This window comes from Carassius gibelio, chromosome B5, assembly GCF_023724105.1.
Source record: "Carassius gibelio isolate Cgi1373 ecotype wild population from Czech Republic chromosome B5, carGib1.2-hapl.c, whole genome shotgun sequence".
Lineage (NCBI taxonomy): Eukaryota > Metazoa > Chordata > Actinopteri > Cypriniformes > Cyprinidae > Carassius > Carassius gibelio.
The window spans coordinates 28,153,680-28,177,845 of NC_068400.1; the positions used below are offsets into that span (position 1 = coordinate 28,153,680).

At 36.1% G+C, this 24,166-nt stretch overlaps 1 protein-coding gene across 1 annotated transcript in view; it reads right to left on the reverse strand.

Moving 5' to 3' along the window:
* Positions 1-24,166, reverse strand: part of adamts3 (ADAM metallopeptidase with thrombospondin type 1 motif, 3) — a 159,765-nt gene that overhangs the window by 102,535 nt on the left and 33,064 nt on the right. The window contains exon 5 of the mRNA XM_052556227.1: positions 16,833-17,020. Within this exon, the coding sequence (XP_052412187.1) occupies positions 16,833-17,020 (188 nt within the window). The remainder of the gene's footprint in view (positions 1-16,832; positions 17,021-24,166) is intronic.

A 24,166-nucleotide genomic window follows, 5' to 3' on the forward strand; every position in this document is an offset into this window, starting at 1 on the left:
AAAGTTTGGTGTGTATAGTGTACTTCCCATGTGAGGAGTATGCATTAATTCACAACTGTAAAATCTCAAAAATACACATTCAAATCAAAATAGCTGACTTCCTGTTGATCGTAGCTTATGACTGTGAATTAGAAAGTTGTCCGTCTTGATAAGAACAATTTAAGTACCGAGTTTGGTGTCTGTAGCTAAAACTAAATAAAATGCATTATTATTATTATTAGCTGTACACTTGCTAAACATTTTTAAATATAAACTTATGCAATTGTGTGTATATATATATATATATATATATATATATATATATATATATATATATATATATATATATATATATATATATATATATATATATATATATAAATTCAAGTGTACAGTTTTCTTTTATTGCATCTTGAAATAAATATTTATGAGTTCTGTGTTTGTTTATTTTATTTATTTTATTTTTTATTTTACATTTTTTTTTAGGGAGATTACAGCCTTTAATCTCCTCAAAATAAATGTGCATATAAACCATGAACAATTTAATTATAGCTGTATTTATAAAATGCTTACTAAAATATTAATTTTGGGAGAAAGCTATATAAAGCATGAACTGACTATTTACTAATGCTTAGCTAAGAATTGCAGCTATTGTGAAGTGTTACCAATGCATTTACTAATGTTAACAATTGAGACATTATTTTAAAGTGTTACCAAATCCTTAAATAATTTAAAAGTGTTTTGTTATGATTTCATTAACCTATAAGCATTTGTGAAATAGTTCTGCTTGCATTAAAGCTTAGTCTTCATCTGTGAGCTGAACAGTTTTACTGTTACATCCTTGAGATTATGTAAATTCAAATAAATGTCATGTCACAGGGTGACAGAGGTCAGTATCAAATGAGTTTGAAATTATTATTTGCAGCACAAATAAGGTTTTTTAGGATTTTTTTTAATCCCTGAAACTGTCAGAAAAGGATAAGGCCTAAGATATTTCTTAAGATGTAATGATAACAGCACAATTAGCAACAACAACAAAAAAATAACTATTTAAAATACAGTTTTTTTTCTGGTGATTAAAGAGATGTTTAAGTCTCTCTCTCTCTCTCTCTCTCTCTCTCTCTGTCTGTCTGCCACTCAGCTCACACCCCTCCCCCACTCACACTCACACACACACACAGAGTCAGCACACAGAGTGACAGAGTGAGATCAGATGTCTGACAGTTTTTTAATTTTCTTTTAATCATACAGTGCTGTAAAGTCATGAAACTATGCATATTTCCTCAGAATCACTGGTTTTCTAAATTAAAAATGTTTTTTAAAGGTTTGGAAGCTGCAATTTAAAAATACAAGATGATTAATGTTTCACTTTTTACTGTCATTTCAAAAAATCACCACGACAAAACCGTTCAAGCTAACCAAAATCTGTTCGCAATTTAAGTTCCTCGATGTTTTTTCTTCATGTAGACAACGTTTGGTGTGTATAGTGTACTTCCCCTGTGAGGAGTATTCATTGATTCACAACTGTAAAATCTCAAAAATACACATTCAAATCAAAATAGCCGACTTCCTGTTGATCGTAGCTGATGACTGTGAATTAGAAAGTTGTCCGTCTTGAAAAGAACAATTTATGTACCAAGTTTGGTGTCTGTAGCTAAAACTAACCCCCCCACTTTTGACAAAAGGTGGCGCTATAGAGTGCCTCCTTCACGCCCTTTTAAAAGCTTTTGCCATTGTCTAGCTATCACTAATACTGATATGTGTTTTGAGTTTCATGTAAATCTGAGCTTGTTGTCTGCCTCAAACTCACCATAACAGAACATTCAAGTTTGACACGTTGCCATGGCAACACTATATCAGATATCAATATCCCCACAACAGATTTACATCAGCCGTGTTTTGTCATTATTCTGATGAAGTTTTAAGTAAATCGAGTAAAAATAAGATGCTGAATTCAAAGCATTTGGAAAATGACACACTTCCTGCTGCCAGTTGGTGGCGCTATAACGTTGACTCTTAATAGCCACATATATACAATCGGTATCATACAACGAACAAACCCATGAAGTTTGATCAAATTCAGGAAATGTATGTGGATGTTATTAGACATTTCCTGTTTCTCATTTCTCGCCATAAGTTCCATGCCTCGCCACGGGCAAACCGTTCGAGATATCAAAAATCCCCTCGCAATTTTTCATCCTCAATGTCTTGAGATCATGTTCACCGAGTTTCGTGGCGAACGGGTTGAAAACCTCAGAGGAGTATTTCAAATTCCAGAGCATGCTTTTTTTAAACAGCCCTGAATAGCTGACTTCCTGTTGGGCGGAGCCTATGACATAAAGTGTGAAAGTTGTTCGGCTCAATGAGATCTATAAGTGTACCGAGTTTGATATAAATACATGCAAGTGTGTGTGAGCTATGGTTCAAGAATTCTGACTGTCTTCCAGGGGGCGCTGTAGAGCCCCTGTGCCACGCCCGGGTCCCAGCCTCTGCGGCGTCCTGATGGCCGCAGATTCCAATGTGTGTGCCAATTTTCAAGAGTTTTTGAGCATGTTAAGGCCCCCAAAACACCCCGGAAGGTTTAATAAAAAATAAAAATAATAATAATAAATATAGCTGCAAGCAGCGATGGCGGGCTCAAGCCACCAATGCCATAACCCCCCCGTGGCATCAGGTAAACTGTGCCCAGCGGGCACATGCATTCACAATATCCCTCTGGCAGTGAGGTTTTAAAGGATACGGCAGTTAAAGGGTTAATCCGAATCATCTAGACTTTAAAATCACATTCACAGAACAATATATATATATATATATATATATATATGTATATGTATATGTATATGTATATGTAAATATATGTATATGTAAATATATATATATATATATATATATATATATATATATATATATATATATATATATATATATATATATATATATATATATATATATATATATATAACTTTAGTAACACTGTACAATAAGATTTTATTTATAAACATTATGTTAACATGAACAATATTTATAAAGCATTTATTCATGTCAGTTAATATTCCAAACTTAAACATGAAAACATTGTTTTATTGTGATTTTTTTCCAAGTACATTTTACCAATTCCAAACCATATCAATCTTAATAACTACCATTATTTTTTATTTAATCATTTATGAGTGCTATACAATAGTCCAGGAAAGCTGGAAGAGAAAAACTCCTTGGGCCCTATCTTGCACCCAGCGCAATTGACTTTGTACACCGACGCATGTGTCATTCCTATTTTGCACCTGCGCAAAGCGCGCTTTTCCCTCCACAGAAGAACGTCGCTAAACTAGTGAATGAACTTGCGCTCCCTGGGCGGTTCAGCGCAAAAAAGGAGGCTTGTTCCGGCGCAAACAATCCCTGGTGCTATTTTGCTGTTCCATTAAACAATTGCGCCACTGACCAGAAAAAACCTAGTCTAAAGTCAAACGCGTTGTTCATTATGCTGTTTTAAGGGCGCATGCTTGACCATAATGTATAGCGTGCACAACGCGCATACACTTTGCTCATGTAATCTACACAGATGCAACAGTTATTTTTGCAAATCATAAATTGTTACACTAAAAAAATATTAACACATGAGATGACGGAAATCATGACGCTATTTTGGGTGGGTTTCTCCCATCCTCATACAACACAACTTCTCTGTCTTTCACTGCTCTTACAAGAACATCAGTCTGCTCGGCTGTGAACCGCTCTTGGCGTGCGCCTGGTAAATACGCCATAATAGCAATCCATAATGGAACTTGCGCACCTGCTTTTAAAGGGAATGTTGGATGACGCTCTGATTGGTTTATTTCACGTTACGCCCAAACCACACCTAAGAATAATGAAGCTACTTCAGACCAACCCATTTTAGATTTGCGCCGGGCGCAAGAGCCATTTATCCCGCCGGGAAAATAGCAACAGCGCCGAGACCCGCCCACAAAGTTACTTGCGCTTCGCGCTTTGACACTTGCGTTTCAGATCGTTTAAATAGGGCCCTTATATTCATGTGTGCAGAATTATTAGGCATGTTTTCTTTTACAGATGAAATGCGCTAAAATAGAGTTTTAACTCAAACTGTAAGGTCGAAAATTATGAAATACCCATGAGAAATATCAAACACAAATGCAATACAGAAATTGATAAGTTAAGACTTGACCATTGTACAAAAAATGCTGACTGGGTCATGAGGTCAGAAAAGAAGAAGAAAAAAGCAGGTCAAGAAGAACTGACAACACACACACACACACACACACACACACACACACATTACCCACAGTGACAGTGGGACTGAGTGACATCAGATGTATGATAGTTTTTTAATTTTCTATCATCCATATAGTGTTGTATAGTCATGAAACTATGCATATTTCCTCAGAATAACTTGTCTTCTATGTGTACATTTTTTTTTTTGAAGTGTTTAGAAGCTGCACTTTAAAAAAATAAAAAGACATTTACTGGTTCCTTTTTTACTATTATTTCAAAAAATCAACACGACAAAACCATTCAAGCTATCCAAAATTCATTCACACCTGTTGTGTAAGATTAATTCTTTAAACAGTGGTAAAAGAGGATGTGGTGCTGAACCTTCAAGAGTCACTCAAAACGTATCTGTCCATAAAGCCTATAAAGAATTATTCTTAATATACAGTTCACAATACTTCAGCTTGTTATTCTAATTAAGTGAGGGTCACTTTATCAGTAAAATACATACAATTCATATTATTTTTTTGAAAGATTTCTATAAATGATTTAAATTATACTCGTTTCTACAATAATTATTTAAAAGTAATCCTATAGCTCCCTCTGGTGGCCATTATTGGTACTAAGAATTGCAAGCTTGATTTATAAGTTATGATAGTTTTAATTTTATGCTGGCTCTTGAAAATGATAAAGCTATGAAACTTACTGTGCTTCCTTCAAATGATGACTTCTACTTATATAAAAAATTATGAAGAGTTAGAATGAAACATTTTAAAGATATAGTAAAATAACTATTGTATTTTTTTATGTTACTTTAATAAATCTCTATGGCAACACCATTTAAGCTATCCTAAACCCATTTACAATTTCAGTATATTGGCATCATGTTGAAAAAGGAGTATGGAGTAGTATGAGGAGGAGTATGAATTCATTTACAGGCTGATTTTTTCATAAATCCACAATAAAATTTCTGATTTCTGTATCAATCTGTGTTGTTGTTTGTTTATTTTTATCTTTTATTTTTCATAGGAAGATAACTGACCCTTTACTCTCCTTTTTAATAAATGTGCTTATAAACCAAGGACAAGCTATTTATAGCTGTATTTATAAACTGCTTACTACTGACTATTAATATTGGGACAAGGCTTTATAAAGCATGAACTGACTATTTACTAATGAGTGCAGTTATTATAAAATGTTATCAATGCATTTGCTAATGTTAACAAATTAGACATTATTTTACAGTTATCAAATCCTTAAATGACTCATAAGCATTTGTGAAAGTTCTGCTTGCATTACAGCTTAGTATTGATCTGTGAGCTGAACAGATTTACTGTTACATCCATGAGATTTTGTAAATTCAAATAAATATAATGTTACAGGATGTCATAGGTCAGTATCAAATGAGTTTGAAATTATTATTTGCAGCACAAATAAGGTTTTTTTTAGGATTTTTAAAAATCCCTAAAACTGTCAGAAAAAGGATAAGGCCTAAGCTATTTATATGTGAGTGGCTAAATTTATTTTTGTTTTTATAATTGTAATACACAAACTATGAAATTATACAAAATGTATAAAAAGGTAAATAAATAAATACGCACACATTAAAAAAGCAGCCAAGTCGAATGAGTTTCCTTTTTTATATAGATTAAAATTGAAGACAGAAGCAAGTGGTAAATGTGGTCACTTTAATATTCAAATCCAGTAGATCCACTTCAGATTTATTTCTCAACAGTTTATGTTCACGTGGCTGTTTTCGTTTATATTCGCCAAGCTATTTTGAAATAATCTTGTCCGTGATGTGTTCGTTCGTACGACGAAAGGCAGAAACCTGCAGCTCAAGAGATATATGTTATTCTGCCAGTCGCGCTTTCAAATAGTCTTGCACACTTAAACGGGTCACAAACACCTGCATTTAGCTCTTGTTGTGTTATAATCGGTGTATTGTGTGCATTGGTGGCAATATTTTATTTAAAAAAGCTCTTATACAAGAATAAATTAGTTTGTTTTCAGCTCGTAACACTATGCGCTGATCGGAGCGGTGATTTCAGATAGGCAGCCGCAAATATTTAATTTTTACACAAACAGTTCAAAAACATCTGAATTTAGCTCTTGGTGTGTTTTAATTGGTGAATTGTGTAATATCGCTGCAATATTTTATTTGTAAAAGCTATAAAACAAGAATAAACTCGTTTTTTCTGAGCTCGTCATTCCACACGCTCATGCTCAGAGCGGTGATTCATCTCTCGTGTTTCTCACGTATCACTGACCATACATCAATTATTAATGAGCCCTGACCCGGTAATAATCAGATATGTTGGTTTAGCTTGTCAGTGTGAATTAAATCTAAGTATTTATTTGTATTTTAACCAATTTAAAAGTGAAAGTAAAAGTCCGGGAATTGAACCTGTAGGGGCGCTATTTCTCTCAGACAATGGAAGTCTGAAGCACATATACTCAAACAGAGGGACAGAGTGAGATGAGATGTCTGACAGTTTTTTAATTTTCTGTTATCCATACAGTGTTGTAAAGTTGTGAAACTATCCATATTTACTCAGAATGACTTTTTTTCTGTATGAAAAAAGGTTTTGAAGTGTTTGGAATTTAAAAATGCAGGACAATTAATAATTCCATTTTTACTGTCATTTAAAAAAATCACCAAGACAAAACCGTTCAAGCTATCCAAAATCCATTGGCAATTTAAGTTGTTTAAAATGTTTTGGCATCATGTAGACAAAGTTTGGTGTGTATAGTGTTGCTCTCCTCTGAGCAGTATGCATTAATTCACAGCTAAATGTAAAAAAAAAATCCACATTCAAATCAAAATAGCTGACTTCCTGTTGATCGTAGCTGATGACTGTGAATTAGAAAGTTGTCCGTCTTGATAAGAACAATTTATGTACCAAGTTTTGTGTCTGTAGCTAAAACTAACCCCCCCACTTTTGACAAATGGTGGCGCTATAGAGTGCCTCCTTCACGCCCTTTTAAAAGCTTTTGCCATTGTCTAGCTATCACTAATACTGATATGTGTTTTGAGTTTCATGTAAATCTGAGGTTGTTGTCTGCCTCAAACTCACCATAACAGAACATTCAAGTTTGACACGTTGCCATGGCAACACTATATCAGATATCAATATCCCCACAACAGATTTACATCGGCCGTGTTTTGTCATTATTCTGATGAAGTTTTAAGTAAATCGAGTAAAAATAAGATGCTGAATTCAAAGCATTTGGAAAATGACACACTTCCTGCTGCCAGTTGGTGGCGCTATAACGTTGACTCTTAATAGTCACATATATACAATCAGTATCATACAACGAACAAACCCATGAAGTTTGATCAAATTCAGGAAATGTATGTGGATGTTATTAGACATTTCCTGTTCCTCATTTCTCGCCATAAGTTCCACGCCTCGCCACGGGCAAACCGTTCGAGATATCAAAAATCCCCTCGCAATTTTTCATCCACAATGTCTTGAGATCATGTTCACTGAGTTTCGTGGCGAACGGGTTGAAAACCTCAGAGGAGTATTTCAAATTCCAGAGCATGCTTTTTTTAAACAGCCCTGAATAGCTGACTTCCTGTTGGGCGGAGCCTATGACATAAAGCGCGAAAGTTGTTCAGCTCAATGAGATCTACAAGTGTACTGAGTTTCATATAAATATATGCAAGTGTGTGTGAGCTATGGTTCAAGATTTCTGACTGTGTTCCAGGGGGCGCTGTAGAGCCCCTGTGCCACGCCCGGGTCCCAGCCTCTGCGGCGTCCTGATGGCCGCAGATTCCAATGTGTGTGCCAATTTTCAAGAGTTTTTGAGCATGTTAAGGCCCCCAAAAACCCCCGGAAGGTTTAATAAAAAATAAAAAAAATAATAAATATAGCTGCAAGCAGCGATGTCGGGCTCAAGCCATCAGTGCAACGCCACCCCGGTGGCATCAGGATAACTGTGCCCAGCGGGCATAAGCATTTACAGTAACCCTCTGACAATCAGTTTTAAGGGATGCGGCAGTTAAAGGGTTAATCCGACCAATCTAGACTTTGAAATCACATACACAGAACAATATATATAACTTTAGTAACACTTTATTTTAATATTTATGAAAAATGTATAAGGTGTGCATTGTAGCTGACACCTATATGAACACATTACAATTGCTTTGTGACTGCAAGTCTTTCTTCTCAAATGCTATTGAGCTTCAAATTTGCATTTGAGCCCATGTGAAAAAGTTGCATAATTTACATATGACTTACAGTTTGTTGTAATAAATATCAAACATTTAATTTAATTGTGCATTATAGCTGTCACCTAGATGAACAATTACAGTTGTTTTTATGACTGTAAGTCATTCTCTTCAAATGCTACTGACGTTAGAAAAGTGTATAACAATATCACATGTAACTTTAGAGACCGGCCCTAAATTTGAGACTCTAGAAAGTCCAATGTCAAGACAACTTTATGCCTGTTTTATTTTCTTTAGTTTTCTTTTCTCTGTGCCGGATTGCTGATGTCCTATACCCAGGCATAGATGTCCATCCATCAATTACGAACATTCAGCCGCAAACATGAGGTGTGAGCGGTCGCGAGCGCGGATGGGAGAATGACGCATGTTTTTTTTTTTTTTTTTTTTTTTTGAGCAACTGGGATGGTGCCCCCTCTGGGAGTTGGTGCCCTATGAAGACTGCATACTATGTTATACTGCATAATGTTAACAAATTAGACATTATTTTACAGTGTTACCAAATCCTTAAATAATGTATTAGTGTTTTGTAATGATTTTAATGACCTATAAGCATTTGTGAAATAGTTTTACTTGCATTGCAGCTTTATCTGTCAGTTGAAGAGTTTTACTGTTACATCCATGAGATTAATAAATGTCATGTCATGTCACAGGTTGTCATAGGTCAGTATCAAATGAGTTTGAAATTATTATTTGCAGCACAAATTAGGGTTCTTAGGATGTTTTTAAATCCCTAAAACTGTCAGAAAAGGATAAGGCCTAAGAGATTTCTTAACCTGTAATGAAAGGAAAAAACACCACCATTAGCAACAACAAAAACAATAACAATTTAAAATACAGATTTTTTTTTTTCTGATTATTAAAGGGATGATTAGGTCTCTCTCTCTCTCTCTCTGCCAGACAGCCCCTCCCTACAGTCCACACACACTGTCACAGTCACCAACCCCCTCACACTCCCCCTCCCTCTCCCCCTCCCTTCCCTCACACAGACAGGGTGGCCAGAGTGAGATCATGTCAGTTGAGAAGTCTGACAGTTTTTAAATTTTCTTTTATCCATACAGTGTTGTAAAGTCGTGAAACTATGCATATTTCCTCAGAATGATTTGATCTTTGTATGAAAAAATGCTTTGAAGTGTTTGGAAGCTGCAATTTAAACATACAAGACAATTAATGTTTCCCTTTTTACTGTCATTTCAAAAATTCACCACGACAAAACCGTTCAAGCTAACCAAAATCCGTTCGCAATTTAAGTTCCTCAATGGTTTTTCTTCATGTAGACAAAGTTTGGTGTGTATAGTGTACTTCCCCTGTGAGGAGTATGCATTAATTCACAACTGTAAAATCTCAAAAATACACATTCAAATCAAAATAGCCGACTTCCTGTTGATCGTAGCTCATGACTGTGAATTAGAAAGTTGTCCGTCTTGATTAGAACAATTTATGTACCAAGTTTGGTGTCTGTAGCTAAAACTAACCCCCCCACTTTTGACAAAAGGTGGCGCTATAGCGTGCCTCCTTCACGCCCTTTTAAAAGCTTTTGCCATTGTCTAGCTATCACTAATACTGATATGTGTTTTGAGTTTCATGTAAATCTGAGGTTGTTGTCTGCCTCAAACTCACCATAACAGAACATTCAAGTTTGACACGTTGCCATGGCAACGCCATATTAGATATCAATATCCCCACAACAGATTTACATCGGCCGTGTTTTGTCATTATTCTGATGAAGTTTTAAGTAAATCGAGTAAAAATAAGATGCTGAATTCAAAACATTTTGAAAATGACTCACTTCCTGGTGCCAGTTGGTGGCGCTATAACGTTGACTCTTAATAGTCACATATATACGATCTGTATCATACAACGAACAAACCAATGAAGTTTGATCAAATTCAGGAAATGTATGTGGACGTTATTAGACATTTCCTGTTTCTCATTTCTCGCCATAATTTCAACGCCTCACCACGGGCAAACCGTTCAAGATATCAAAAATCCCCTCGCAATTTTTCATCCCCAATGTCTTGAGATCATGTTCACCGAGTTTCGTGGCGAACGGGTTGAAAACCTCAGAGGAGTATTTCAAATTCCAGAGCATGCTTTTTTTAAACAGCCCTGAATAGCTGACTTCCTGTTGGGCGGAGCCTATGACATAAAGTGTGAAAGTTGTTCGGCTCAATGAGATCTATAAGTGTACCGAGTTTCATATAAATACATGCAAGTGTGTGTGAGCTATTGTTCAAGTTTTCTGAAGGTGTTCCAGGGGGCGCTGTAGAGTCCCTGTGCCACGCCCGGGTCCCAGCCTCTGCAGCGTCCTGATGGCCGCAGATTCCAATGTGTGTGCCAATTTTCAAGAGTTTTTGAGCATGTTAAGGCCCCTAAAACCCCCCGGAAGGTTTAATAAAAAATAAAAAAAATAATAATAAGAAGAATAATCCTTAGAAGAACAATAGGGCTCTTCGCCCCTTCGGGCTTGAGCCCTAATAAGAATAATCCTTAGAAGAACAATAGGGCTCTTCGCCCCTTCGGGCTTGAGCCCTAATAATCCTTAGAAGAACAATAGGGCTCTTCGCCCCTTCGGGCTTGAGCCCTAATAAACAGTGTCACCATAAAGGTAATTTTGGATACAAAATATACTGCAAATGTTTTTTTGTTATTTTATCCTTGTAGAGGCTGTACGATTCTGCACCCAGGAGGGAAAGGTGAGAAAAGCCAATTATGACACAGGAAAAAACTGCACTACTTTTGTATGCATGTTTGGACAGCTTTTAAAAGAAGGCCAGGGGCATAGAAAAAAAAAAAAAACTCTACCTCAGAAGATCTGTGTTGATGTAGTGATTTGTTTTAGGGAGCAACACAAAATGTACCCGTGCGAATGATTAAATTGTTCACTGGCATATGAACACAGATTACCTTGACGCTCTAAATCAGCAGAGAGTGGTAAGTCTCTTACCAACTGCCCCCTCTCTTCTCCCCAGCCATCTCATGCAATTAAACAGAAGTTCTGTCTGAAGCAGAAAATTGTCCTCTTCAGGCAACAGGGCTTTAAATAAGCACACAAGGGGACTAATCAAAGACGTCTGCATGTGTGAAAGTTGTAGCAATGTTGCATTTTTATACCAAACTCACTTCCAAAAGCTCAAACCCACTCCAGTTTAGAGAGGAAAAATCTATGTGCATACAGAAAAATAGCAAATAGGTGAATGAATGAATGAATACAAAACTGAATATCAGACCCACAAGAGTGGACTTCTGAGGCATAGAAGGCATTTTTGGACAGATCTTAGGACTGTGTTTGGCACAAAAAAATGTAAGTAAATAAATAAATGAATGCAATCATAACACTGATTTTATTTATTTATATATTATGTGTCCGTCACAGAATTATCTGTATGTGCAGGTATAAAACATCCAACGCTACTGACATCAGGGCAGAGATCTCTGTCCTGTGGTGTACTTATGAGTGAAAGAAGAAGGGAATTGTGGGTACTATCTATGGGCCAATCATTAGTCTGGGTTTATTAAACATTATAGTGTACATTTCATCAACGCACTGGTGAAAAGGGCAGCAGGGACACCTACTGGAGAAAGGACTTCTGAAATAAGGAAACTTATTTGTAAGCTTTACAAGTGTATATTTCAATTTTCATCTATATTCATGCTCAAATACAACACATTTTGTCTGTGCCTTGTTGTGTGCCACATATATATTATATATAGCTGACATTAATTCTTGCAAATTGTTCAAGCGAAACTAAGGGTTGGTTGCACTTTATCCTGTTACATTTTGCAACCAATAAAAGGGCAACATGAATACTCTAGACATAAAGAGCTTACAGTCATTGTGTGTCTACTTGAAGCCCATAGTATATTTGTTAACTCTCTAAAGCCTGGTGAGTGATGCTGTTTTCTATACAGATTACCCAGAGCATCTGTGGACGTGTTTCATAGCTCTTCTCAGAACTGCACCATTTACTAAATGAGGATTATGTCAATCTTGCATACATAATGGTCTTAACAATGGAGATTCAATTTCAATGAGACATGACCACATCTGGACAATTTCACGCCTCATACAAGTTCACTCTCTTTATAGCTTAATGGCATATTTGCGTATAAGCTGGACTGCTGCCATCCACTTTCTGTAGTCTGGCAGAGGGCTGTTTTGTCATCAGTAAATTGTCTTGAAATTAATTCCTTAAATATGGACACTTAGGCACCTGTGACTTCAATTTACCTGTATGTCAGAGGACTGAGTCAAGAGGAGAGTTAATACATTTATGAGGAGGAAAAGAACTGATTGCTCAACAGTAAAGATGGCATCATGGTCAGAGAGTTTTGAGACAGTTGAGGGGATTTGTGGGATATAAATCTAGCAGTCCAAATGTGCTCAATATTTGGGAGTGTGTTTTCTTGGAGTTTTATAAAATATTGTTTAACAAAAATGTAAATAATTTAATAGTAATTTATATATATATATATATATATTAGGGGTGTAACGGTTCACAAAATTCACGGTTCGGTTCGGTACGATTCACTGATGTCACGGTTCGGTTCGGTACGGTTCGGTACGTTTTAGATACAGCAAAAAGAACAAATTGGCAACAAAGTATGTTTTTTGTTTTTTTTTACATTGAACAATGATCTATTCTTTACCCATCTTCTATGGTGTTTTCTTAGCAGCATACTGTATAAAACAAAAACAGCTCCTTATTAAAAAAAATGAAAATGTTATATTGTTGTAGTAGTTATGAACAAATACAAAGATGTAACTTTTCATATGGAACTCTATAACTCTTTATATTGAGTGTGTTTTTACTCAATTGGTTCTCTATAGGGCTTATGTTTTTTGGAACAAAGCAGGAATTACGGTCTGGCTGAAATGGGCTCGTGAAGGAATATAGTAACGGGGCTAAATTACATTAAGAATGTTCTTAAAACATGCGTTTTCCACTATAGGCGCTCGCTCACTCAGCACACGCTGAAGGCTCGTTGCAAAATGACTAAAGGGTCTTTCACACAGGACGCGATACGCGCGGCGCTGGATCCTGGGCTCAGCGTTGCCCTTCAGATACAACGCGATTTGCGCTGCACTATGCCAAGAGCAAAGTAGGTGGAGTTTTCAAAACTGCCCGTGCATACGTTCTATTTATAACAGTTCTTCTATAACGTGCAGGCCTGTTAATTGAATCGTACTGCTCAGGAAATTCCGACACAGTACAGTACTAGTCCATTTTGATTACCGTGCTTGTTTGGATGCCCCGATCGATTGGTAAAGTGCACCCAAACACCAGACCTGTTGGTTATTGGAGGATCTTCTATTTGTGGTCTGTTAAACGCATTGGCCATTTTGCAACGAGCCTTCAGCGCGTACTGAGTGAGCGAACGCCTGACCTGAGTAGCCTAACATAAACATATAAGCTGGTGTTTTTTTTTCTTGTTCGGGGTGTCAGGGGCGTTGCCTGTTACGTCGTTTGGGTTATTGGGCTACCTTGTTGAACGCATATCATTATATTTCACAATTTTTTCTTTATTTTCCAAATATAATTAATTAGTCCAACGAACCGTTCGGTACATAATGCGTACCGCGTACCGAACCGAAAGCCTCGTACCGAACGGTTCAATACGAATACGCGTATCGTTACACCCCTAATATATATATATATATATATATATATATATATATATATATATATATATATATATATATATATATATATATATATATATATATATATATTATCAATATTTATAATTATTAAAATTAATTTTTTGTAGCACTTTAGTATAGGGACTTCAGACTAGTTTGGGAACAGAGGAATTTTTTCTATTATTCTATTATTTTTAAAGAACTGTAACCATGAGCAATTTCTAAGTTTCGGTAATGAAAACGGTTCTGGTGCGACATGTGATCAAGTGATGTGAGAAGACTTGTGCTGGCATTTCCTGTAATGGATGTCACAGAAATGCCGACCTGCCTCTTTAATTACTGAGCACAATGTTTCCAATGATGCGCACTCCACAGAGGCACCACGCCACATCCCTTCTTTAACTGCCGAACACATCATTTTCCACGACTGTACGTGAACTGGCACCTTTGAAAACTGTGCACGTCATTTTGTCTGGCTGTGCATGTACCGGCAGCGCACAGCTCCTGCTGCCACTAAATTACATTATATTTGTCCCATAATGTTATTAATATACACAATGACTTCAACTTTGTCCACTAAATAAATAGACTGCTATTTTTATGTAGGTATGAGGGTTAGATTATTTAGTGTACAGTTCATCTCAATAATAATAAACAAAGTGATAGAAAATTATTATTTTCATGCATTTTAAATGTTTAAGAATGTGGAAACTAGGGGTTGCACGACTACTGATTTCTGCTAGTCAATTTCTTATTTAAAAAATACTCGAGTTACTCGACTAGTCGTGGTTCATGCTACTGTAAATGAAAATACATGAAATAGTTCATATCAATAAACGCTTATTAATTCTTACATAGCCTTATGCATCAATAACATATGTAAATTGTCAAACTTTAAAATTATCACATTAGGTATTTAAATTTGTATGTAACAGCCAGCATTTGTTTGTGCATTCATATACAATGCTGTACAGTACTTGATAAGACCATTATGTCTATCTTTTTTTTTCATAGTTATCACTGAACAACTATGCCGTGTTAAACTAAAATAATTATTAATTACTAAAATAATATTTATCATGCAAGCAGAGAGATGTCATGACAAACGTTTAAGGATCAATTGAACTCAAAACTGAATCAATTCAATGCGCATTTAAGCAAGTCTTTTTGTGAACTTCACTAAACAAATGTGCGTTTGCCACGCAAACCAGTAAAAGATAAAGATACAAACAGTAGGCCAAATACAAACATTGTAGGCCAAATAGAAAATGTATCTGTATCTAAGTTGATTATTAGCCTACTCTTGAGAGAAAACTGGTTTGTGTTTTGTAATTTGTATCATATCGTAAACTAAGGTTTGAATCACTGCCTTTACAAATAATAGAACATTTATGATGTATTATTATAGGTGATATTACTCGTGCCAAGCGCTGAATTCTAAAAAAGATGCACGCAGAGGCAACAGCAATGTGGCGTTTGATTTGCGCTCACTCATAAAGTTTACATTTATTCACTTCACACTCTATTGCGTGACTTTAGAGGTCTGTGTATAAGATTGCGCTGATCCCCTGGCTCAACTGTTATCTAGCAAACACCAGACTGTGCCAGCCTCAGCCGATTATTCAGGCAGAATTATTGCTGTTCTGTTATTCGTTTTTGAAGCCATTATCCATGTCATTCCGAATAAGGTATGCTTCGGACAGACCACTAATTATTGCATTACTTATTTTACATGCAACACAGATAAGGTCATTGGAACTGACAGCTACACCCAATATTGTAATCCTAAAATTCAAGTACTTGCAAACACTGTGCATGCATTATGGTTAATGCATGCTCGAGTAGTCGATTGTTTCTGACAGTGCCGACTAGTGGCTGAAGTAGTCGATCACTCGACTACTTGACTAGTCTATGCAAGCCCTAGTAGAAACCACTTATTGCATCACACCATCTCCTGACTGCATTATTGTTTGTAAAATAAGGGCTTTATGGAGTGTGTGTATACATGGGACTAAGTTTATATTTCATAAATTTAGGGAAATGCACAAGTGTCTTAGCCCTCAAGGGACTTTTTGGCCAACCAGCTTATTCCTGATACCAAAGCCTAGTTATGAAGATCCGTATACTGTAATATATGTTTAATTTTGACATTGCCAACATTTAAATTAAGTTGACAATAAGTAATAAACAGTAATCATTCTAATAGTTGTTTTGATTTTAATGGAACCATTAGGCAGAACCAGAAACTAGAACCGAAAAGTTCTAATGATTCCCAACCCTGACAGGGACCAATTCTCACTTTTAACAAGTTGTTTATTAGCATTGCTATTATTAACATATTGGCTGCACATATTCTGCATGACCATATTCTACATCTCTAATCCTATACCCAACACCAAAACTTAACCACAATCTTACTATAACTATAAATAAGCAGTAAATTACCAATATAAGAAGGCAAAAAAGAGACAAAAGTCATTAGTTAATCGTTTGTTAATGGCGAGAACTGGACCTTAAAATAAAGTGTGACGAATATTATTAATAACCTTGTATTATTCTTGCAATGGCCCCGTCACAGGAAAAATAAGAAGTACAAATTTATATAAATGACTTAATTTATTTTATACATAATACTGTAAATATATAATATAAATATTATATTGTAAATAATATTGTAAAACTAGAACCCAGAAAACACATCCAATAAATCTTCCTGTTGAGCCCTGCTAAGGATGATGGGATACTCACAATGTTCATGAGGGTGAGGAGATAGTTCTGCACATGCTCTTTCCCATGGAAACGGACAACAGTATCATCTACACCAAGCAGCACCTCAATGCTGTAGTCATCGTCACCAGCGTTTCTCCGTCTCCTGACTGTCCGGTTGACTTGTTTAGCAATACTATCCAGCACCTTTGGTGCATCCAATTCAGGCTCTGCAAAAAAAAAAAAAAAAAAATGATTAGGCTCAAGACAGCACATTATCTTGATCATTTGGCAACAAGAACATATTAAACAGAAAAAAGTCATCTTTGCATCATGAAGACCTAGTGTTTTGCAAGTTTTTTCACAAAGTCCAAGTGGATACCAGCCAAGAACCACAGAAAGCAATCCAAACAAGGGCTCTCCATGATCCAACATCAATACACGCTATGAACGAATGTCTTTTTTAAACACTGATGCTAAAATAAATATTTTAAACATATCTGGATAGCTCTGGTCTACAGTGTAGGGGTGAGAAACATTCCTCAGCACCTACATCCCGTCATGACACACGCATTCTTGTGTGGCCCAAATCCCAGAAGAGTAAACACGGTCTCTAAAGTTCCACTTCAAAAAGCACAGGGCTTCCCCTCACTCTCAGACATGCTGTGTGTCCCTTAGCAGGTTCCCCGGTCCACAGCATCTCCATGCACACCCTCATTTTCCTGAGGGGCTGCCATTCACAAATGGCAAAGTGAGGATAGCACACACATGGCAAACCTGTCTAACCCCGCTGGCCTCAATTCTAAAAATTACTTTTGATGGCAAATGAGACCATCCAGATCACCAGTGGAAATCTACCATGTCTAGACTGCAAAATGAAGCCTCACTGCAGCCAATAAAAGTGCAAGGTTATAAGCTCTGAGGTTCAAAATGTGTTACTCCAGAAACCTTTCAAGCATTTCAAGGTTTGTTTCGGCTTCATAAAAACAAAGATATTTTAAAAAAATATTGGTAATAAAAGTTGTGGTGCCCATTGACTTCCACTGGAGGTACAAAAACACATTTTCTAAATATTTTATTGTATGTTCCACAGAGTCATACAGATTTGCTAAGACGAGTAAATAAAAACATAATTTTCATTTTTGGGTGAACTATCCATTTAAGGAGATGATGTGTACATATTTATGGATTGTTCAACCAAAAATGAAAATTCTGTGATTAATTACTCACCTTCCTCACATTCCAAACACATAAGACCTTCAGAACACAAACAAGATATTTTTGATAAAATCCAAGAGCTTTCTGACTGTGCATAGCCAGCAAGGCATCTAACACGTTCCCTAAAGTCCCAAAAAGGTATTAAAGATATTTTTTTAAATTGTCCATTTGACATCAGTAGTTTAACACTGTTTATGAAGCCAGAGGTGGGCACAAATACATCAAAAACTATTTTGTTACAAACTACAAATACTGGCTCATGAAATGTAACAAAATATAATACAAAATACTGATGTGAAAAATGTATTTAAATAAAATACAAGTAATTAGTATTTTGAAAATACAAAAATACTCTCACAATAATCTTAATATGTCTTTTTTTATTACTGAAAGGTCAATAACACAAATAGTAGCAATAAAACAAATATGAGAAATGTGTAAAAAAATAAAAAAGCATGGGCATTTCTCTAAATCTCAACAGGGCCTGAAATAGTTCCCTCTGACGTAAATGGCATGAATAGCTGAGTTCACATAAATGGTGTGGTAGGCTTCCCTTAATAGCAAAACTTTATTGAAAGGTCAATAACAGAAATAGTAGCAGTTGCAATTTACACAGCCATAATTCAAATTACTACACACCAAAGAGTAAGCTCTATTAATAAAACATTTAGCCAGAATGAAATCTATTGACTTTAAATCAATTACTTCTTCATAATTACTACAGGAAAATGCACACCATATTGCTTTACTGAATGTACATTAAATTAATGCCTTTAAGCCTACTACAGTAGGCCTATAGCCTGACCTTTAAAATGGGTTTTGAGAGTGGTAGTATATATTATTCTCCCGGGACCCCTACCTCACTAGGTAATCAGCTCATTAGCTCAGATCAGTGGAGAACTAATGTATTACTGCAGAAAATGTTGGGGATAAGCTAGTACTCCAGGGGGGTAAGAATAACAGACCGAGAATTTTCATCACAAAATCAAAATTCCATTTTAATCATAATATATAGGATTAATCATATTAATCATAATATGTGTGGGTTTGTTTTACACTCGAGACTCTAACTGCCCTGACCGCGTACAGTAAGTCTACCACTACAAACTACCACATTCAAGGTCCATAAAGGTAGTGAGGACATGGTTAAAACAGTCCATGTGATGACTATTTTAACAATGTCTTTATTACCTTTTTTTAGACCTTGATAGTAAGTGCGTTGCTGTCTATGCAGTGTCAGAAAGCTCTCGGATTTCATCAAAAATATTTTAATTTGTGTTCTGAAGATGAACAAAGGTTTGCAACAACCATAAAAAAAGATCTTTAAACATACAAATCTCAAAGTCCACTCCAAAGGGAGATATTTAGTTTTAAAAAAAAATCCCTTTTCAAGAACTACATTGAACAGCTCGTTTGGAATACAGCGTTTGTTTTCCGGGTTTTGTGATATCACAAAGAGACTCATTATAATACATATAAAAAATTTCCAGCCTACAGTAATTCGAATGGTTGGGGGATGAGGAGGGTTGATGTCAAGGTTAGAACATGCTAATAGCTGCCAGCTAACCAATCATATCACATCTCTTTTTTCGGAAGGCGGGCCTTCATCAAACCCGGAACTAATCAAGCCATTTTTTCGAGGACGGGGAGAAAGATATTGTAATAATTTAAATTATGTAAAAAAAAAAAACTTATAATGCGGTTTTCAAACCACCAAGCATTCAAGCATGTTCCAGTACAACCCCAAAACAAATTCAAGACATCGTAGCAGAGCATAATAGGATCCCTTTAATAAATAATAAAGTTTTTCCATTTAGGTTTTACCAGGTCTCAAAGGAAAATTTATTAATAAACATAATAAAAATGTCTTTCTGAAAAAAAAAAAAAAAAAAAAAAAACATGTTCAGGTTTAGGATTAAGGAACAGAAAATGTCATTACCTCAGTATAACAACAACCAAAGTTAAAGGAAGGTCCCCACCATGACAAAAAACAAATGAGTGTGTGTGCTTGTGTTCACCTCCACTCTTATCTCATTTCAATTCTTCGCTCGTAAAACATCGACCCATGATTGTGGGTTAGCCTTGCCAGCCTTGCTCTGAACAATAAAAACCCAGGAGGCAGTAGACTGCTGTGGAGGAGAAACCGGATGCAAACATGGCATCTTTTAAAACGATGACACAAAGAAACGTACGGAGCACCTTGAGTTTTAACACTTTGGTTATACATTCTTTTAATGCTACACACAATTACCACATGGCCTCCCCATATTTCAGTGCTGAACATCAAATACAATTTATCTCCCAGAGCAAAAGTCTACTTAAAAGATTAATATACATAAAAGCACAATTTTGCATGATTACATGTATACTATTATTAATGTAAAATTGCACATGCTGTCATGATGAAAGCATTTGTAATAGGACTAAATGAACTAACTGAATTGACAGCTTCCTTTATCATCATGAAATCTGCTTACTCTGACGTTATTTGTTAAACAAGTTGGGCATGCTAAAACCACCTAGGAATCCAATTACATTTTTAAACAAGGATATAAAATGCTTTAATGCAGTATATCCTGACAAGAGCAGTGTGACTGGATTTCACTGCTTTTTCCTCTTCTGTCTCGGTTTCGAATATAGGGCCCTCTGCTCTCCTCACAGAAAACTTGTGTAAGGATTAATGACCATCATTTTCTTTCATGGTTTAAGGTGGTTTTCCATCCCTGGAAGCATGAACAATAAGCAGGCAACAGTGTGCTAATAACAAACAGCATCAGGATCAAAAGATGCTGCAGGAGCCAGTTTTGGTGGAATTCTTCCACTTTGTGCTCATGGATAACACCACTAGCTGTGATCTAATGTGCTGGGAGCAACTTTAACTCTTTGTTAGGACATAATACAACTCTTGTAAAGGAGAGTAGCTGAGGAACGACAGCAGGGGGCTTACTGTATGAAGGCTTCAAGAACACGCTTGTTGGCCTTATTTGAGACTGTCAAGTTAGCTTTAACTTGTAATTGTGAATATAAATATCTTCTGGTGATCTTAATTAATTCTTATTTTTGTCTATTTGTTCAAAGGGTCCTTGTGCATTAACAAAAGAGCTAATATCCATTATGCTGAAAAGTCTCATAAGACATCGGATAAAACAGAAACTACTCTTCAGCTATCAAATTCACAGAACCAATTAAGACAAGAGAGAAAAATTATTTTCTTTAACCCACTGAGACTTGATGCCAGCTATGATATCTATTATTAATGGTTCTGTATTTCAGAATCAATAGGAACGAATGTCCAAACATGTCTATGACTATACAAATACTGTATGAAATGTATGCTCACAACTGTTAATAAAATGCATGCAGTTGGCCAACTGTGGATCATACTGTACACTGGGCTAGTAAGTTCATTCTGGCTGTTCAATAACTCAAGGCTTTTCAATGCATGGAAAACCCTGGGCTGTCATGTTTTATAATGAGGTATGATTTGTAGTTTTGGCCTCACAAGTCTCCAACTGAAAATGTCTAATTTGACAGCATAATTAATGAACAATAGACAGTCACAGCACAGCCCTACTCCAGTCTTCAGTGTCACATGATCCTTCAGAAATAATTCTAATATGCTGATTTTTGTTAAAAAGTGTGGTTCTTTTTTCATGAGTGCATTTATTTGAAATAGAAATGTTAAATATAAATGTTTTTACTGTCACTTTTAATCAACTGGATGCATTCTTGTCGAATCAGTTTCAATTTCTTAAGAAACGAAAAGGCTTGATGAACTGAGAAACTAAAATATAGACATAATAGAGGTCACTGTACTATAAAAACCAAACAACACCTTGTGGAATGTATAACTCTATGATGTAATAGTGTGGCTAAACACCACCTCCACAGAAGATCATCAATGCCTGCTTCTACATTGCTGCCTGTTTAACCCTGCCCACCGATTTGCGTATGTAGTGTTTATGAGAGAGGCAAATGAGCAAGTCTATGCAGAAACCAAACGATAAAGTTGCTCCAAAGACAACGCTGAGCAGTGCCAAGTTGTGAATTTTTGCATTGGCTTCAACAGCACGTCCTTCTGTTTCAGACGCGCTGCACGGATGCACTGTTTTCGTTCAAATCAAAGTGTAAATACACTTAGAAAACATATCCTTGTGTCGTGGCTAACACAGAATAGCGTACACTGCTTGCTTTCTGCAGATATTCTCCAAAATAGCGCTACGGCGATGCAGAGACACACCAAGGAGAGAAATTGACAAATTGTTTATTTTCTTTGCTTACAAAAAGTATTATTGTTGCTTCATAGAATTATGGTTGAACCATTGATGGCAGATGGACTATTTTGACGATGTCTTTCATACTTTTATGGACCTTGACAGTGTAAGCCATATCACCCTGCAGCCCAAGACTGGTTGCCCACTGAAGCTAAGCAGGGTTGAGTCTGGTCAGTACCTGGATGGGAGACATCCTGGGAAAACTAGGTTGATGCTCTAAGAGGGGTTAGTGAGGCCAGCAGGGGGTGCTCACCCTGTGGTCTGTGTGGGTCATAAAGCCACACTGTAGTGATTGGGACACTATACTGAAAAAATGCACCGTTTTTCGGATGAGATGTTAAACCAAGGTCCTGACTCTCTGTGGTCATTAAAAATCCCAGGATGTTCTTCGAAAAAGAGAAGTGGTGTAAACCCTGCATCCTGGCCAAATTCACCCATTGGCCTTTGGCCATCATGGCCTCTTCACCATCCCCATACACTGACTGGCTTCATCACTCTGTCTGCATAACTGCATACTTTCATGCACAACCGGTCAGCACCTTGTCAGATGCACGGGTAAATGCCAATACATTATTAAGAAATGAATTAGGCTAGGCTATATGCCTTACTCCAGCTGCTGTTTAAGTTGTCACGTTATTGTTTGTGCCTGTTCTGAATCTTTTTTTATTCATGTAGCCTGATGTTGTGGGCTATGGATAGTGGCACTTCATATAAGCTGCTATTCATGCAAGTTGATAACCTGCTGTTTCAAACATTAAGTAAAAAAATAAAAATAATTAAAGCTGCAAGCAGCATTTTACGGGGTTCAAGCATTTAAGGCCTCTGAGGTGGTCTTGGCTAACCTGGATGCATGGATGACAGTTAAAGACATCCAAAATGAAGAATAGGCTGGCAGACAGACACAAACACTGAAATTAAATGATTAAACTAGTTTTTAACAGTTTAGATGTCATTTTCAGGTTAAACTGTAATCACAATGTGGCAAAATTGTAAAAACTGATATATCTGTATGAACAAAATGGAAAACATTGACTCAATGAGATTTAAAATGTTATAACAGTTAATTTTTTTTATGTTTTGGCATGAATTAATGAATCCTTTCAACAGTACTGTTCAACTTTGCTGAATGAGCCCATTAGTGGTCTCCCGCTGCCATCTAGTGGTTCTAAATTGCATTTACTCAAGCAACACTGTGTTTTTAAATATAACTGTTATAGTGTTGTTATTTTTTTTGACCAATCTCTCTTAAATTTTGCATGCTTGTTTAGAATGAAATTATGCATTATTTTACACAGTTTTGATAATTTGTGGGCTTTCTGTTTGTATTAATAGGCCTTAGTGTACACTATGCAAATAACATATTATAAAATTACTGGTTTATAGTTGTCCAAATGCAACTGTTCAACATGTTTTTGATAATTATTGACCTTCAGAGTCTAGAGAATTGTACTTCAGTGGTTTTATTGATTTTCAGCTTATACCCTATCACTAGTTTGCCAAAGTAACTTTTTGAAATAATCTTGAATATTTAATTAACAGCTTTATTGACAACATTGGTCCCAGAGGCAAAGTTGTTCAGAATGAGGAGATCTATCATATGATATGAAGATCTAGTGTTTTTGAGTGAATATATGAGCATTTTCAAACAATTTGAGGCCATTTACCATATAAATCTTGTGTTTTGAGACCTTTTCTACTGTTATAGCGCCACCTATGGTGCGATCTCCATGAAACTTTGCATGCTTGTTAAGAGTTACCTGTTACATGTTCTCACCACGTTTCATAAAGTTTTGAGTTTTCGTTTAGGTTTTATAGGCTTTGGGGTATGTTTGGCCACACCCCTTTTCTTAATTACCCATTTAACGCTAACCAAAGTACAAAATT